Source organism: Octodon degus, unplaced genomic scaffold (genome assembly GCF_000260255.1).
Source record: "Octodon degus isolate 3935 unplaced genomic scaffold, OctDeg1.0 scaffold00001, whole genome shotgun sequence".
NCBI classification, from domain to species: Eukaryota; Metazoa; Chordata; class Mammalia; order Rodentia; family Octodontidae; genus Octodon; species Octodon degus.
Window position 1 is genome coordinate 38,362,790 of NW_004524577.1, and position 17,523 is coordinate 38,380,312.

Genomic DNA, 17,523 nt, shown 5'->3' on the forward strand with positions numbered 1-17,523 from the left:
GCCAGAGAGATAGCTCAGCCGTATAAGCGCTTGCCTAGCAAGCTCAAGGTCCCAAATTCAATCCCCGGTACCACCAAAAAAAAAAAAAAAAAAAAGACTTGATTATATTTATGCTTTTGAATCTATTAAATTTGAAAATTATATTGTTTTCAATTTTATATGCATTATCTAATATAATATCCTTTTTTTGGCAGGGGGAAGGATATATAGGGTGTTCAGGATCTCACTACTAGGTCAGACTGGTAGTGATCTGCATGTTTACAGCCTCCCAAGAGCTGGGATTACAGGTGCATGCCCTCACGCCCAGTCTCAATTGCACCCCCAGGGCCAGGACTGGCACCAGCACAGCAGGTCCAGGGACCGAACCCCCTGACCCCTGAGCCTGCTTGCAGGTGCTTTAATCGTTGAACTATTTGGCCAGCCCTCCAGTGTAATATCCTAACAGCCTTGTTAGATGATTTTTATGGTTTCCTTTCTTATCAAATCTCTCAAGCACATTGGGATATTAAATATCTTTCCTAGATTATATTGGTTGTATATTGGTAGAGCAAAATTCAAACCTCGGATTGTCAACCCCCAACACTTGCTTGTTCTACTACATACAAAGACCAGATTCATAGCTTTTAATAAATTTTGTCACATTGTTTGGATAAATTAGACCAAACTGTATTTCTGGTAATAAGCTTCTTTCTCTGTAGCTCTAGCAATATTGATTAGCTTACAGTAAGCTAATATAGTGCATTCTGTTACGCTGTACCATGATAGTGTGGGTCTGGAACTGGAAAGGTGAGTTTTATATGCAATTTAAAGCTTACAGTATTTGCTTTATGTAGAGAATCTGGAGCGGTGAAACTGTCCTATGGCTGGGTTGTGGTAATGGCTGTACAACTCTGGAAATTTACTAAAGTCATTGAAACCTGTAAGCCAGGCGTGGTGGGCATAGGCCTATAATTCTAGCACTTGGGAGGCTGAGGCAGGAGGACTGCGAGTTCGAGGTCAGCCTGGGGTACTAGTGAGTTCAAGGCCAGTCTGCACTACTAAGTGAGACCCTGAAAAAACAAAGACCCTTAGCAATGAGCACACATTTTTATGGTTCATAGGTTATACTTCAGTAGGGCTGTTAAAAAATTTTTCTCCCCAAAACTTCAGTCATGACTCTATAAGGTTTATATAAGAGCAGAGTTATTGGAATAGTCATTGTTTTATTCTGGAGATAGCAAATTAAAAGGAAAACCATGAAGTTTGTATAGCCTAGCTACCAGGAATGATTTACCCATATTTTACTCTGTTGTATTTTATGTTAAAAATCAAGATGAATTAAGGCAGGTAAAACGTAAAATTCATGCTTTTCTTGATTTATTCAAACACATTCATGGAATACCCATCTAACAAAACTAAACAAAAAAAGGGGATACAAATGAAGGACCATTTTGTATCTGTATATACAAAATAGTTAGGATAGATATACAGCTACTTTCTCTTAATTCAGTGAGAAGAAAGATTTGCATTAATAGGGTTTGGACAGGATATCATGTCTGCATCTTATACTATGGATAACCACTATGAAGACAACAATATGCAATGTATTAATTATTGAAACTGTCCTACTAATCGGTTTTGAAACTGTCTCATTGCTATTTCTCAATAAAATTAATAAAAAAATAAAATAAAACATAAATAAATAAAATAAACACATTCCTATTTCCCTGGGTTACTTTCTCTGTCTCACCGGCTCCTTTCCACAGGCCCCTGTAAAGATAGCTGTCATTTTCAAGCAGCTAAGAGTCCTCATCAATTCTGTTTTAAGAAAAAAGCTTGAAAATCCAAAGATGTCCCTTGAAAGTAAGTATTTAATTGTAATACAGCAGTCCGTCGCTTGTCACAGAGGTTACATTCCAGACACCCCCGCAGTAAGTGAAAATCAGTGAAGTGGTGACATTATCTTTACTGTAGTATTTGTATATATTAAGGCTTTATAAACCGTTCCCACACTCTTATAAACCTTTCTCACACTTTTAAAAACACTTCTAATGTTCTTAACTATTTTCTAAACTCTTAAACCTATGTAATTTTAACATGTGAATGCTGTATGGTACTGCAGAATCCTGCAATAGAGCAAAAAATCTGCAATAAATAATTTAGATTAATATTCTTTGAAAACCCTCAAAACAGTAAGTCTGTGAAAGTTGAATCGTGAAATAGCGAAGGACTATTACATAGTTGGGAATGTATATACGTACATATACTTTGTATGTTTGTATACATCCATACGTACATCAGTGCATAGAAAACCTTTCTAAGAGAGTCTTTTAAGATTTTAGAAGTTATTTAATATGAAGTGCACAGTGGCACTCTGAACTCCTAAATTATATATGATTAAAAATTATTTTGTGAAGAACAGTGGCACGTAGCTGTAATTCCAGCTACTTGGGGGGCTGAATTAGGAGGATTTCCCGAGTTCAAGGCCAGCATAGGCAACTTAGCAAGGACCTGTCAAAAGATTAGGTAAGTAGGTAAACACACAGACACGCAGTCAAAGAGACAAAATAAAAGGGATTCTAAAATTTAGTACAGTATTTTAGGCCAAATTCCATCAATCTCAGGCAATAGGTGATTACAGGAGTCACAAGGTAAGTATTCTCAGGGCTGGGGAGATAGCTCAGTGGAGTAAGCGCTTCCCTGGTAAGTGCAAGGGCCTGAGTTCAATCCCCAGTTCCACAAAAAATAAATAAATGAAGTCTTCTGGCTGTGAAAACAAATTTTAAAAAAACAAAGTAAGTATTCTCTTAGGATGATTTTAGTTTACTACTGTCTCTTCTGAATTTCTCTTCTACACTCCTAGCCACTGCACAGAAAAGGGATGATAAAACATGAGCATGACCTAGTGGTGGCACATGCCCGTCATCCCCACACTCCAGAGGCTGAGGCAGGAAGGTCGCTGTATGTTTGAGACCAGCCTGTCTACATAGCAAGACCCTGTCTCCAAAAAACAGCAACTCAAAACTGAGCCTCAACTTTGCTAACTATTAGTACCATCCTTTGAAACTCATTCCTTTTAGTAATGTAATCATTTTTTTTAAATTGGCCACTTTCTATGAGGCTTATCACAGCAGGTTTTCTCCACTGCGTTTCCCTGGAGAAATCTAAAGTAGACACCTGAGTTTCCAATTAGCCTGCGATAGTTTTCCCTACATGCCAAATCCACAAAATCATTCAGACAGTTGAAAAAATAAGATCCAAAGCCTATTGATCTTGTCTATAGGTGGAGCCTATGGACAGATTATGGTTATCAGCTTTTTGTTCAGTAGCACTTTCCCTCTACTGCCATCCCCCTTTTTAAATAGTTTATTAGTTTTGAAGGGGTGGTTTTTCTGGTGGAATTTCACACGTGTAGAATTTGGTTGGTTGCATCTGTAGACATTGATTGAATGAGTTTGTAGCTCCTGAAATTCCTACAAGCTGCTACGGTAGTCACTTAAACCTACAGGCTTGACTAAAATCAAGTTTTAGGAAAACAGTTCTAATTAGCACTGTATTCACCCCATGGCTCACATCCTGAAGACTTCAGTTTGTTTTTTCTGCTTTTAAGGATGTTGACAATTGATCAGTGAGTTCCTCATGACTGTATGTGACAAATATAGCCTAACTTCCTCCTCAGTTAATTCTCACCACCAGGCAAGTTGGGAAGTGGTCCTGCCCCAAAGACGCACTCTGTGTCGGTTTACATAACTAATTTTGAATGCATAACGTTGAGCTGTGTTGATTTCCTTATGTCACAAGAAACTTAGATCAGGTCTCAGCCAAATCCCAATTAAGGGTTCCGAGCTTGTTAGGGAGCTTCGTGCATTACAACTTCAGCCTTTAGAATTGTATTATATGAAGGACAGGTTGAACCTTATCTTTCAAATGAATTTGTTAACTTTTACATGAATTTTAAAATTATTTCAGTGTTTCTTTTTCCCATAAAAGAGAAAGCAAAAGTTGCTTTGGACTTGGGAAGGAAGATAAAATACATTAGTTTCCTCTGTCTCTGGACTTACCATATAAAGAATATTGTGATTGCCTCTCTGAGCTTTGAGAAGTAACTGCACTTTGCTGTTAGGCTTTTTTTCACTGTCTTCCTCAGATTAAAAAGCATGATTTTTTTTTTTTTTTTTTTTGGAATGACATTGTTCCACTTCTCACAAGTGATCTCTGTTCCCCCTTTCCTATCTTTTTTTCCTTTCCTTTTTAAAATTATACTGTAGCCCGCAAAGCCAGTGGTCCCAACTTGGTTGTCCAAATGCCCATTGCAAACCAACAGCACTGAAACCACTACAAGTGTCGTAATTCAGTGTTGTAGCCCAGGTAATGACAGCTTCCTGAAAAAGTGATTGTGAGGATTTTAGGAAGTCGTGGTTTTGGAGCAGCTGTGTGGAAGTGGCTGTTAAGGACAGCACGTTGGCACATACAGCCTCACACGCGCTCTGTTTGTGAAGTCAGTTGACCTTAGAGCCCTTTGTTGTGCAGAAGGGTCCATTCCTTCCCCCATTGACACCTCCCCCAGGACACCAGAACTCTGACATTGACACTCCAATCTCCCTGTTAGAGTGCTTTGCTCTCTTTGGATTGAGTGTGCAAAAACTGATACAGTTGTTCCTTGCCTGTTCTGTGGAAATCCTGCCATGCTCCGAAGACCAGCAGGACGCAGGAGAGCCTCCAAGTGATTCCTCGTAAGCAAGTAACACTTTGTATCCCATAAACGCTTTGGGCCTTAGCCCATTTATACATCAATGCTGACTTTTTTTCCCCAAAATGTTAATGCTATTAAAATAGGTGTAACAATAATTAATATAATATTTTAGGGCAAAAATTAATGTTTTATAGGCATCTAAAGTGAATATTGCTGGTGTTAATACTTTAAGAAAATCTTAATGAAGTATATTTCTTGTTTGCATGTGTATACATTAGAAAACGAATCACTGGGGCTGGTGAGATGGCTCAGTGGTCTAAGGCACCTACTTGGAACTAGCTTAGCAAATCACAGGGACCACGGTTCGATCCCCCAGCACCACATGCCAGCCAGCCCCGCCCCCTGGTGGGTTGAGCTGGCCACACACACACACACACACACACACACACACACACAAATAAATAAAATTTTTTAAAAATGCAATGTTTATAAAAAAAGAAAAGAAAACGAATCAGTGCTGTATTATTCATGGCTTTATTTTCTTTCACTCAGATGACAAGATTCTCCAGATCATTACAGAATTGATAAAGATGGAGAACAGCAATTGATACTGAAATCTATGATCACCTGCTTTAAAATTCAGCTGAAAATACAATCGTGAAAATATGTGGACGTGGACCATCAGAGAGTTTTCTTACCTAAAATGCTGGTACTAGCCGGAACCTAAGAGGTGGCAGGAAAGAAGCACATATTTGAACATGTGTGATTTTCTAGTTCCTTTTTAATGATTACTCTCAGTATATTTGCCACTACATTTACAATAAATACTTTGGTATCATCCGTTTTTCGCTTATCCCTGTGTGCCTTGGGGTAAGGCCTGTGTCTAGTATCTGTCACCTGGCGTGCGGTTCCCTGTGCAGCCCCACCCTCCAACATTGGGAAACCGTTTTGACTTAAAAGTGAAAATGCCTGCTTAGGCAAGTGCAGGGACTGCCATTCAGTCCCCGGCACCACATGCCGTGGTGGTCCTGCCTGTGCATGCACTGAGCTGGTGCCCCAAGTTCAGGTGTGGTGGCGCATGCCTGTGACCCTAGCTTGAAAACAGGAGGCTCACTCCGAGTCTGAGCTGTATAGTGAAACCCTGCACAAAATACATATACATATATATATATATATATATATATATATGAAAATGAGCTCCAGAAACAATAACTAAACTTCCATGAAAAAGAAAAACCTCATAGGTCAGTTATTTAACATTTGATAATCAAAATCAGAAACTCAGTGCAGCATTACTAGGGGCCACTATTTTAGTGACATTCAAAAAACAGAAATCAGCACCAGAGGGCAGGTAAGAGGGCGAACGCTGCCGGCAGCCTTGGCTTGCACCATTTTCCTCAGACCAGAGCTTGGAAGCCACTTTTGAACCTTTTCTGTACCTACAATTGTATTAGTAAATTTAGTAGCCTTGACATAATTAATGAATGCATAGATGATTTTTCTTTCTTTCCTTCCTTCCTTCCTTCCTTCCTTCCTTCCTTCCTTCCTTCCTCTGTCTATCCATCTTTAACAGAGTCTCATGAAGTCACCGAGGCTGACCTCAAACTCATAATCCTTCTGCCCCAGATTCCCAAGTAGCAGCACGCACCACCATGCCAGGCTGTAGATATTCTTCACCGATCTCTGTTTCCCGTCCCTGTGAAAAAATGATTGAGATAAATTCACTTAAGGAAAGTTTTACCTGCTCCGTATCAGCATTTGAGTCCAGGGTGAGCTGGCTTCATCACCTTCAGACCTGAGGTGGGGCAGGAGCACAGCAGAAGGATGCGCTGAGGGAAGTTTCTCTTGGAAGCCAGGAAGCAGGGAAGGTGGGGGTTGGGGGGTGGGGAAGGCTGCAGGGACAAGGACAAGGTGCACGCCCTCGGGTCACGCCCCCACGAGCTCCCTCCACTGAGACCCAGGTTCCTAAGTTTATCACTTCCCAAAACCCATCAGTTAAACCTATCAGAGGATTGATGCAGTGATTTAATCCTCACGTCTGTCTTCCAAAGGCGCCACCTCGGGACGCATGAGCCCCTAGGACATTTTAGGGCAGCCAAACTACAACAGTCCTGCTTGCCTTCCTATCTTTTGAAACTATTTTGGTTACTCAGAGGGATTTCCTTCTCATTTTCTATCAACAGCTCGCTAAGAAACTTCAAATATTGCCCTTTTGAGATCAAGTGTAGAAACTATACCTGAAGGACAAAAGATTAGAATTTAATAGAAACTGAGTTCAATTACTAGGAACACATATAGTTACTATTATCAAGTGAATCAAAGCCAAAACCTTAACGTTGCAGATGGAAGCGAAAGGGACTACTGACCAGCGCTTCCGACTGTTAGGTTTCTGCGGCGCGGAGTGACAAGGGAACTCAGAGCAAGCAGTCCCGTGTGACTGGCTTGTAGTCGCTGCCACTCCTGTCTTTAGAGAAGACAGCAGCCAGAGCCAGGCCGAGCGCGCCTTGGGCTGCGGGGAGGCGCGGGAGTCCTGAGTGCAGTGTGACCGTCCTTGCGTGCCTCCCATGGCTTGTCCGTCGACGCATCCAACAGCTCTAGGGTAGGTGCTATGTTAGTCCCGTTTTACAAGTGAAGCCAGCACGGAGAGGTGAAATAACCCATCTGCGATCACACAGAAGCGCGGAGGCATCGTGGGTCTAGAACTCCAGCATTTACCTTTCTGAAATAGAATCATTTCTCCTTTTATTTGGGGTGTCAGAGTCACATTATGTAGTTCAGGCTGGCCCCAAACTTGCCACGTGGCCAGGCTGACCTCGAGTTTGCTTCAGCTTCCGAAGTGTTGAGATTGCTGAGGAGATAGTCCAGCGGCATAAGCAACTGCCTGGCAAGCGCAAGGTCGTGAGCTCGATCTTTGGTACCCTCCCCCCCAAAAAAAAAACCAATGAAGGTATTGGGATTACAGGCAGACGCCACCACCCCCTACTCCATTACATAACTTTCTGGATATGACCTACAAATCTCTGATGACTGTAGACCTTGCTCCCTCATTTCTCCACTCCCACTTCTCACAGTGCAGGGTGCTCCTGCACACTGGTGTCTTGTGGAATTCCAGGAAGGTGCTAAGCGGTCCTTTGAACTTTGATTCGTAAGCTCTGCTATCGTACACTCGCTGGGTTTTCTATCAGACTTTCCTGAAGCACACTGTCCATTTTAGTCACATTACTCCAAATCTTTCCTCAGCCTCTACCTTCTGCTTTCCGTTTTGTCTCACTAGATTATGGACTAGAGAGACAGTGGGCCAAAGACATGGTGAGACAGTGTTTCACTTATATGTACTCAGCACAGCTGACACATTCAGGCAATGAATGCTGCATGAATAAAGGAGGGGCAGGAGAGGACCATCTTATTAAGCTGAGGGGAGAGTTCCTGAAGCAGGGCGATTGCCACCTGATGACGGTTGCAGCCAGCCACAGTACTCAAGAGGCTGTTCCCGTAGTGTAGTGGTCACCACGTCTGCCTCACACAGTTCTCCGGAATACCATCAACAGGCTAAGGAAATACTGCTGGATTTCTTTTTTCCTGATGGCCGCATCTCCCTTTCAGAGCAATTTGGGTGAGGTGGCAATTCAGGAAGTCCGAAGCCCCGCACACTTGGTGACAGTGGAAGGGCTTGTGAGACTCAGATGAATAAGTGTACAACAGGCTCTCGAGAACAAGTGTGGAGTCCACGACAACCTGCACACGGGCTTCCTGGGTTTTGTACGGCGTCTCTGCTCGGGCTAGCCCTCCTCAGGCCAGAGTCACGGCATTTTGTTGGAGGGTTGATTTAGGCAAGTGAAGATATTTTAGGCATATGAAAACTAGGGGAATTCACCACCAAGGGACATGTATTGTAAGTATTAGCATCATGAGCTCTTTTTAGTTTTGTTTTTTAGACATTTCCAATGGATATTTTCACTGGACAGAATTCTAGGTTGGCATTTTATTTTTAGCATTTTAAAGATGTCGTTCCATGGTATGTTGGCTTTCATGAGTTCTGTTAAATGCCCACTGCTAGTTTTATTGTTCTTTTCATAAAAAACAGGGAAAGGGTTTAATTGGAAAGGTAGAGGTGAGCTAGGAGGCAGCGCACTGATACAGGGGTTCACACTGGCCCAGTGGTCAAGGCAGGAGGCCAGCTTTTAAGGAGCTGTTGGGGGGCTGGGCTTCTGGTGATCCTTGTCTCAGTCCTGTAGTTCTGGAATCTTTGTGGCTGGGGAATGGCTGCATTCCCAGGGAACTCTTGTCTCTGTCACCTGGGGCTTTGCCTTTTGTGAAATCCAGGACATCGCATGTTTAGGACAATGGCGGGAGGCTTCTGGTCCAGCTGAGGGTCCCTGGGGTCCCGCTCCCAGGGTCCTCAATGTCTCTCGAGTGAGAGGGGATTATGTACAGTTAGGGCTCAGCAACCTTGTTTCACATCTCTGTATACACACCTGAGAAGAGATTTGGCCCACAATTTATAGTAACAAAAAAACAGGTCAAACTTTGTTGTGCTTTTAGGAATTTGTTAGGTAACTGGAGGCTGAAGGGGAGAGCCATACTTTGTAGCAAAAATGGCTTTTAAGTCTCTGACTGTCCCAGAAGCAAACACAAACCATGCTTATACTGAGCAAAGCAACAGCATTCTTGTTGCTCTTTTGAAGGTTAATACATAGTCTCTTCCCCCAAACACTGGCCAGCTTTTAAGAATTGATCAATTACCAACAATTTGACTATAATATGGTTAGATTAATTTTTAAAATATTCATCCTACTTGGAGTTCACTGAGCTGTTTGACTATTTTTCTTTTTTTTTCATTTTATATATTTGGTACAGGGTTGTAGTGATCCTCCTGTTTTCAGCCTCCCCAGCGCTGGGATTACAGGCGTGGGCCACCACACTTGGACTCAGTTGCTGGCTCAACATGCCCCAGGGGCAGGGCTGGCCCACATACAGGACCAGGGATTGAATCCTGGTCCCTGCGCTTGCCAAAGCAGGTGCTTAGTCCACTGAGCTCTCTCACAGCCCTTTCCTCTCAGTTTTTAGGGCCTCTGAAGCACCAAGTCTCCAAACACTACCCCTGAACAGTTCTCCTGCTCCTCTCCAATTCACGGACAGTGTAGTAGTCAGCACTGCCTCACTCTACCAAAATGCTTCCTACAGACTACTTGTGAAGAAACAGGCTCATCTAGCTCGCAGTTTTGGAGGTTTAGAGTCCAGTGGCATGGTACAGGCTCTCTGGTGAAGGCTGTTGCTAGCAATGTGTAAGAGCAAGCAAGTGATTACATCTCTCGCCAGGAACAAAGGATGGGGGACTCCGCTAATGACAACAGTTTGGGGCCTTTGTCTTATAGCCCAGCTACTGGGGAGGCTAAAGCTGTAAGATTAGTTTACCCCTAATGACAAAGCTTCCCATTAAGCTTGACCCTTAAAGGTCCACATGTCCCCTATTCCACCACCTGAGGATCAGCTCTCCAACACACAGATCTTTGAGGAGACACAAACCCTCTTGAAGTCATATCCTATGACGGAACTCAATCATGGAGCCGAGTTCCAGGTGCAGGCATGTTAGAGTGCATGTGTCCCTTATGTTGTTTTAGTACTCTGTGCTTTTTGCCTTAGTATTTTTCCTCATTCAGTTTAGGTAATTTTATTGATTTCTCTTAGGGCTCACTGATCCAGTCTTTTGCTATAACCAAATTGCTGTTAAATCTACCCAATGAATATTCAATTTAAGATACGCTTTCAGTTCTCACATGCCATTTGCTTATTTTTATAGACTTACATTCTCTGATGGAATTCTGCTTGCCCAGTTCATCGAGCTTCTCTGTTTTCTATAACAGACTTATAATAGTTACTTTGAAGCCCTGGTCTGCCTTCCCCACAACTGATTCATCAGCAAGTTTGTTCCTACTCTCTGAAGGGTTCAGCAGAGGTGTGATGAGATGCTGGAAAAGTTACTTCTCTGGGAGAGTCAGACTGAGTTATCCATAAACATGGGGTGATCCTCCTACTCCAACCTCCGAAGTGCTGGGATTACAGGCATGTGCCACCACACTCAGCTTCGTACCGGAAACCGAACTCATGACCTTGCCCTTGCCAGGCAGGAGCTGTGCTGATGAGCTATGTCCCTGGCCTCTACGGTGCAGGACCACCATCCACTAGCAAATGTTGTTCTCCAAACACTGACCTAGAAATGGAAGCAATGCACACACTAGTAGATTGATATTTTGACTTGGAAACGCTTGCCCCAGATAAAAAAGGATGCTCTTCAAAGGGGACGGCAGCCACAGCAATGCCAGGTTGCCCTCTTCACACCCGAGGCTGCCACACTTTGAAATCTGTGCATAGAATTCACTTCTAATATTATTTATCCAGCTTCTGCCCTTGCTGTCCGCAAACACGTGCCTTCTGCATCTTCTCTGCTCCTGCAAACCTAGAGAAAGGCCTGCTCTTCCTCGGTACTTGTTAAATACTGGACGCAGAGGAACAGCATGAGGTGACGACAGGACCCAGGTCCACAGACATCCTGGTAGCTGCGGAACCCTTGGAGAGCTTCCTGGGGTGGCTTGTCATAGTTCTGCTCCTTCATGTGAAGTCCATGTTTGCACGTGGAATAGAAGGGAAAGACAAGCTGCCCTCCTGGGAGCTCTGTGTGGGAGCCGCAGGAGCTGAACTCAGTCCTACGCGGGAAGGCGGGATGAGGCTGCACTGCTAGAGCAGACAAGAAAACACCCTGCCTGGACATCGTGGGCTGTTTGTTAGTCACTAAGCAACCTTGAGTCTTGCACTTTGTGAAAGTATAAATAAAGGCGCTTATTACTGTTCTGGGGCTCGTCTCACCAACCAGGCAGATGGGCCACCACCTGACCCAGCTCTTGTCTCCTTGTCTGTTCCTCATTCCTGCTGCTGTTTCTCCCCGGGTGCAACAGATCTCAGTGAGAGGCCAACAGATCCCCCTACAGCTATGAGTTATGACTCAGGAAGAAAGCCAGCAGCTTCCCTTGCTCCTGCAGCCAGCTGCTTTTGGAGGCTTCTCTTCACTTCGTCAGGCTGCTAGATTTAGGAAAGTGCCCTCTTCAGATGGTGTAAATGAATCCATCCAGAACCAACACTCTGTTTGAGCAGCAAAGATATGGTGGCACAGGACTATAATGCCAGCATGTGGGAGGCAGGGGCAGGAAGACAGTGAGCTCAAGGCCAGTCTGAATTAGTATTTTTTTGGTGGAACCGGGGATTGAACTCAGGCCCTTGAGCTTGCCAGGGAAACACTTATTCCACTGAGCCATCTCCCTGGCCCCCAGCCTGAATTATATAGCAAGATCTGTCTCAAAAAAATAAATAAGCTGGAGAGATAGAGTAGCGGTTTACACATTAGGCTCTACAGCGCGAGTTCGTAGGTTCGAGTCCCGGGTCTGCCTTTGGGCCGGGGAGATGGCTCAGTGGAATAAGCATTTTCCTGGCAAGCGCAAGGGCCAGAATTCAATCTCCAGTTCTAAATAAATAAACAAATAAATAAAATATTTGAGCAAGGGGATCTTGCCTGCCTCACTAAAACACACCACAGAATCTCCAAGGTTGATCACAAGAAAGGGCAACCAGCTCTGGCCCTGTGGGCAGCTCCTTCCTGCACAGGGGGGAGAAGTGGTTTTATCCTCCCAGCTTCCCTTTCTTTCCCAAGCAGTGACTCTCCCTTGGTCCTCCACTGTCATTTAATATGTATAGAACAGCAAGGGGTAAATGTCCCACTGGAATGACAGAACTGGATTTTAAGTCCTGAATATTACTCTTAGTAGCTGCTGTATCTTCAAGCAAGCTTTTCACCTGTCTGAATTTGTTCTCTCATTTGAAAACAAGGGAACAATAATTATACTTGCCCCATATGGCTGCGGTGATGATTAAAATCTGCCTTAACGTGAAGTGCAACCTCACCTACAGGGTGCAGCCCAGGGAAGTCCCAAGGGTCTACCTTTGTCACCTGACTTCACCTGCCATTCCTAACCTCACTCCTGTGCCTGCCACAGTGGCCTCCTTGCTTTCTACCCCCCCCAGGTCTCCCATGCCTCAGGATTTTGTGCTGGGCTGCTTTCTTGGACATTGAGGCTGTTTCCAGGGGCATCCGCTCAAGCTTCCCTTTTGCGCTGAATCTTTTCTCACTAACCATTTTAGTGCTGCAGCTGGCCCCTGACCCTCTCCATGCTCCAGCCGGTAGATGGCTGTCTCCCAGCTCATAAGGAATGGTGTCCCTTGTGTTTACCAATATATCCAAGAGTCATAACAAGAGCCAAATTCATGTCATATGCAAAGTCACAGTTTTATTCCCAGAGTACCCAGAACCTGTTTTATTCTGTCCACTTGCTGATTTGAAAGTGTGGGGCTTTTAAGAGGTGATCAGGCCAGAAGCCCCACCCCCACCCCCCACCCCCATCAGTGAGCAAGGGGATCTTGCCTGCCTCACTAAAACACACCACAGAATCTCCAAGGTTGATCACAAGAAAGGGCAACCAGCTCTGGCCCTGTGGGCAGCTCCTTCCTGGACTGACCGTGGAGCACAGCTCTGGGCATATCTGGGGGATGTTCCCAGAGATCACCGGCCTGCAGGGGGACAAACCGAGGGGGAGACCCACCCCAGTGGGGGTGACACCAACAATGGACTTGTAATTTAGATGAAAGGGAGGGTAAAGTTGGCACTTTTTTGAAAAGCACCAGCCTGCTTTAGTAGGCATGTCTTCTGCTGCTGACTTTGGACGTCAGGTTCCAGGTTTTTAGTTTTCCAAAGTAGACTCATACCAGGGGCTCTCCACAGGGTTTCCAGTTCTGTTTCTGTCTCTCTGTCTCTCTGTCTCTGTCTCTGTCTCTGTCTCTGTCTCACACACACACACACACACACACTACAGGGTCTCTATACAGTCAGGATGGTGTTAAACTCGCTGTGTAGCCCGGGCTGGCCTCCAACTCACAGCAGTGCTCCTGCGCCAGCCAGCGCTGGGGTTGCAGGTGTGCCCGCCAGGCCCAGCTCGAGTTTCCAGGTCTTTGTCTGCAGCCTGGCGCTGCATCCTTAATCCCCCTTGTTCCGCAGCTTCCATTTCTCGGGCTGAGCAGCTGCTGGGTCCCCAGCTCCTGCGCACAGATGGCTGCTGTGGACTCTCCCAGCGCTGATCTGCAAGCTGCACGATAAATCCCTGGGCATAATTATCCTATGTTTTCTATTGATTCTGTCCTCTGAGGACCCTAACCAGGTACTTTTATGAAAGGGCTTGACAGAGGGAAGAAACCTCTCTCACCGACCGGCTGCCTTCTGCCAGGTCAGCTCACAGCATCCTCCTCTCTGCAGGGTGCAGCGTCAGGTGCCATCCGTTTTGGCTTTTGTTTTAGCTTTGATGCTTTCTTGTTGAAACCGCAGGCAGTTCAAGGTGACCATCACGGAGGCTTCTGTCAAAAGATCTTCCAGCAGAGCCACCTCAGCTTTACAATTAAGCAATGCCGCTCTTTAAGATCCACTCACTCTCAGGATCCTTCTCTAAGAAGGCAGGTGTTGCTCCATCTGTGGTTTTTGTAGGCTAAAAAAGATTCTGCAGAAAACTGTGTCTTAAAAATCAATAGTGTACAGGGTACAGTAACTGAGTAAAGTACTTGCCTGTGTTAGAATTGCGGAGGATCTTCCACTGTAAGAAACTAGCCCATAGTTAGCATAACGTTACATCATATTTTTCCTTTCAGTAGCCAAAGATGTGAAAGTTTCCAGATGCAATCTTGTTCCTGGTGGATTTCAATTCTGTCACCATAATTCCCAATGATGAAAACCATTCCACGAGTCCTCACGTGGTAGTGGGAAGGGGGCATCGGTGGATGTGGGGCCTCAGCGAGCAAGTACCCAGGGGAAGCAGCAGCACCTCTGCGCAGGAGCGTCCTGGGCTCCCAGCGGGTCCTCGCAGCAGCCCACTGCTCCAGGAGATACCTTGATTTGTGCAACTGAGAGGTGAAGTTTGGCTCTGACAAAATGGACAACTTCCAGCCTCTGCCAAGGTGACAGCACCACTGACGTACCACTCTGAGGAGCGGCAGGTGGCAGGCACTGAGAGTTGGGGCCAAGGACCCGGGAGTATAACCAAGACTGCATCCTTGCTCAGCTGGATCTACAGTGTGCGGAGGCCTGAGTGCAACACTGCTGTCCCTCTGCAGTGCTGAGCTGCTTTCCTGTCCCCTCCCTGTGTGGAGATTTCCCAGAAATCAGACTCAGAGAAAGAGCACCCAGGGGCTCAGCTGTCTGCCTGCAGTCTTGGGATTTCTTGGATTAACAAAGGGCCTCTGTTCCTGACAAAGACTCCACACCTCAAAAGTACCCAGTCAGCTACCTTAGCTCAGCCGTCTCCAGGAAGGTGCACTGAACAGAACCAGCCTGTGGACCAGGCCGCAGAGGCACTGTAGAGTGGAGCGGGAACCTCTCCACCAAATGCAAGTGGGTCTTCATGAGAACCCAGAGAGCTGAGGGGAGAGCGAAGGAGAAAGGGTCTGACTATCCCCAAGCCCCCTGGAGTAGGGAACCAGTTGGAATGTTAGCAGTACTGTCCTGCTGTGCACACGACACTGCTCCCTGTCACTGACATTACTGATACCTGTATGGCTGATATCACTAAACTTGTACGTGGAAAACAAAAAAGAAAGAAAATTGGGGCTGGCAAGATAGCTCAGGGGTCTAAAGTGCTTGCTTAGGCAAGCTTAGGCAGGCATAGGGGACTGTAGTTTGATCCCCGCTGGTCAAAAAATTAAAATAAAATAATTAAAGAATTAAAAAAGAAAGAAAATGGTTCCCTTTAATGAAACATTTTAACCAAATGACACATCTTCTAAGTGTCAGGTGACTCAATTCAACCATATCTGGTATACTTTCAAATATTTTTAGAGGGCGGCGAACTAGTGCGGCAGTCTCCACACCGGGCTCAAATATTTTTAGATAATCTTAAAGCTTTGTCAATGAACTACCTAATTTAACCAACAACATTGTAGGGAACTCCCACTTTTCACATCATCAAAAGTTCTGCATTTAAAAAAAAAATAAATAAAAATTCTCCATTGAGGCTACAGAGGCTTAAGATCACAAGCTGGAAAACTGAGGTGGTTCAGACAGGAAGAAAATGGCTTCTCTCGACATTAATACCTAAGGAGGTCTCCAAACTTTCCATTGCAGCCCCTACGGCAGTTTTGAACTGAATGACATTCAAGGCCTCCACCCAAAGTCACAGTGATATCCAAGGCCACAGCATCCTGGTCCTGCTCTCCTTTAACAGCTGCAAGAGAAATTCAGAGGTTGTTTATGTTAAATATTCTAAATACTGATACAGACTTGATCGCATCAACACATGCTTTTGGCATTGGGGGATGTCCACCCCGCTCACACTGAATGACTGCCCCGCCCTCAACATCTGCACGTGCTTTGTGATTTGCATAACAAATTCACAGGGTTTTCCATTGGGTGGGTTCATTAGTCTAAGAAGATAAAGAGCCATTGTGCCTCCCAGATTATCTACGGTAGAGACAGAAATATATTCTTTGCCTTCTCCTACGAAGGCATCAAGGCAACCAGCTGTGGAAACTGGTATAAATACCACCATGGCCCGCAGGGCACCACACTTCTGCATTTTCCCCTGAGTAAGATACATCCTTGGCTGCAGGAAGTAAAGATTTTTGAGGCTGGGAAGATAGCCCGGTGGTCTAAATGCATGCTTAGAAAACTCAAAGTTCCGAGTTCGATCTCTAGTACCGCATCTGGCTCTCAAACAGGGCGAGGCAATGCACACCCCATAGTGGAGGCTGAGACAGGAGAATACTACGAGTCTCAACTGTGTAGCAAGATCCTGTATTAAAAAAAAGAGATTCTTTATTGATCCATGGGTGCCTCCTTTGATTGAAAGTGTAGACATTCATAAAACATTGATTATACTTCTACAAAAATATTTTGGTAACTTCTGTGTTAAAAGAGGTCATTAAAACAAGAGGTACATTTATTTATTTATTCTTTTGGTACAGGGTCTTACTGTACAGTTCAGACTCATAGTCCTGTCTCAGCCTCCCCAGTGCTGGGATTACAGGCACACACCACACCCAGTTTCAGTGCCGACAGGGTGCTCCCGGTGTTCCAGAGCCGGCACAGCATGCTGTACCAGGGATCAAACCCCGGTCCTTGTGCTTGTCAGGCAGGCGCTTAAACCGCTGAGCTATCTCCCCAGCCCCAAGAAGCACATTCTGAGAGTGGATATGTTTAAATGTTCAGACTGTTGAACAGTCAGATCCAGAAAGGAATTCTCGTTTTGCATACCAATCACACTTTTAGGGCTTTCGCAGCCTACATTGGTTCCCAAACCCTCAGGGGGTGTCACCACAGGAGCTGGCTCAACATAGAGGACACATTATCAGGCAAGACCCTGGCCTTCATCATCTCTTGGAGTAGAATTGCAGATCTCTGCATTTTCCTCCCATTCCATAGAAAGTTCCTTTTCTTGAAAAAAAGCATCCCAAATCCATCAAGATACTGTTCAGTGTGCTCAAATTCACGTGAGTGTGAGGGGTAAGGTGTTTGTTTTTTTTTAATTCCTGCTCACAGATAATTTCAGCTCTTGTTGAATGACTCTTGGAATTAGGAAACATCACCCTGACACTTTGCTTGGCTAAGATTTTCCTCTTTTTCTAGCAGCTAAGGAATTGGGGGTCTTTATGGTACCCCAAGAAGAAGGCTCACAGGACGAGAGAACGTCACCTCTGAGGCGCCCTTGTCTCTCCCTTTCCCTGCACTTGCACACCTTGGGCTCTCGCAGGGGTCACAGACAGATGCT

At 45.0% G+C, this 17,523-nt stretch overlaps 1 protein-coding gene across 1 annotated transcript in view; it reads left to right on the plus strand.

The window, feature by feature from the left end:
* Dhx29 (DExH-box helicase 29) overlaps positions 1-5,490 on the plus strand; it is a 57,649-nt gene extending 52,159 nt beyond the window's left edge. Inside the window, exons 26-27 of the mRNA XM_004623223.2 lie at positions 1,714-1,842; positions 5,225-5,490. Coding sequence (XP_004623280.1) covers positions 1,714-1,842; positions 5,225-5,280 — 185 coding nt within the window. The 3' untranslated portion in view covers positions 5,281-5,490. The remainder of the gene's footprint in view (positions 1-1,713; positions 1,843-5,224) is intronic.
* The last annotated feature ends 12,033 nt before the right edge of the window (positions 5,491-17,523 follow it).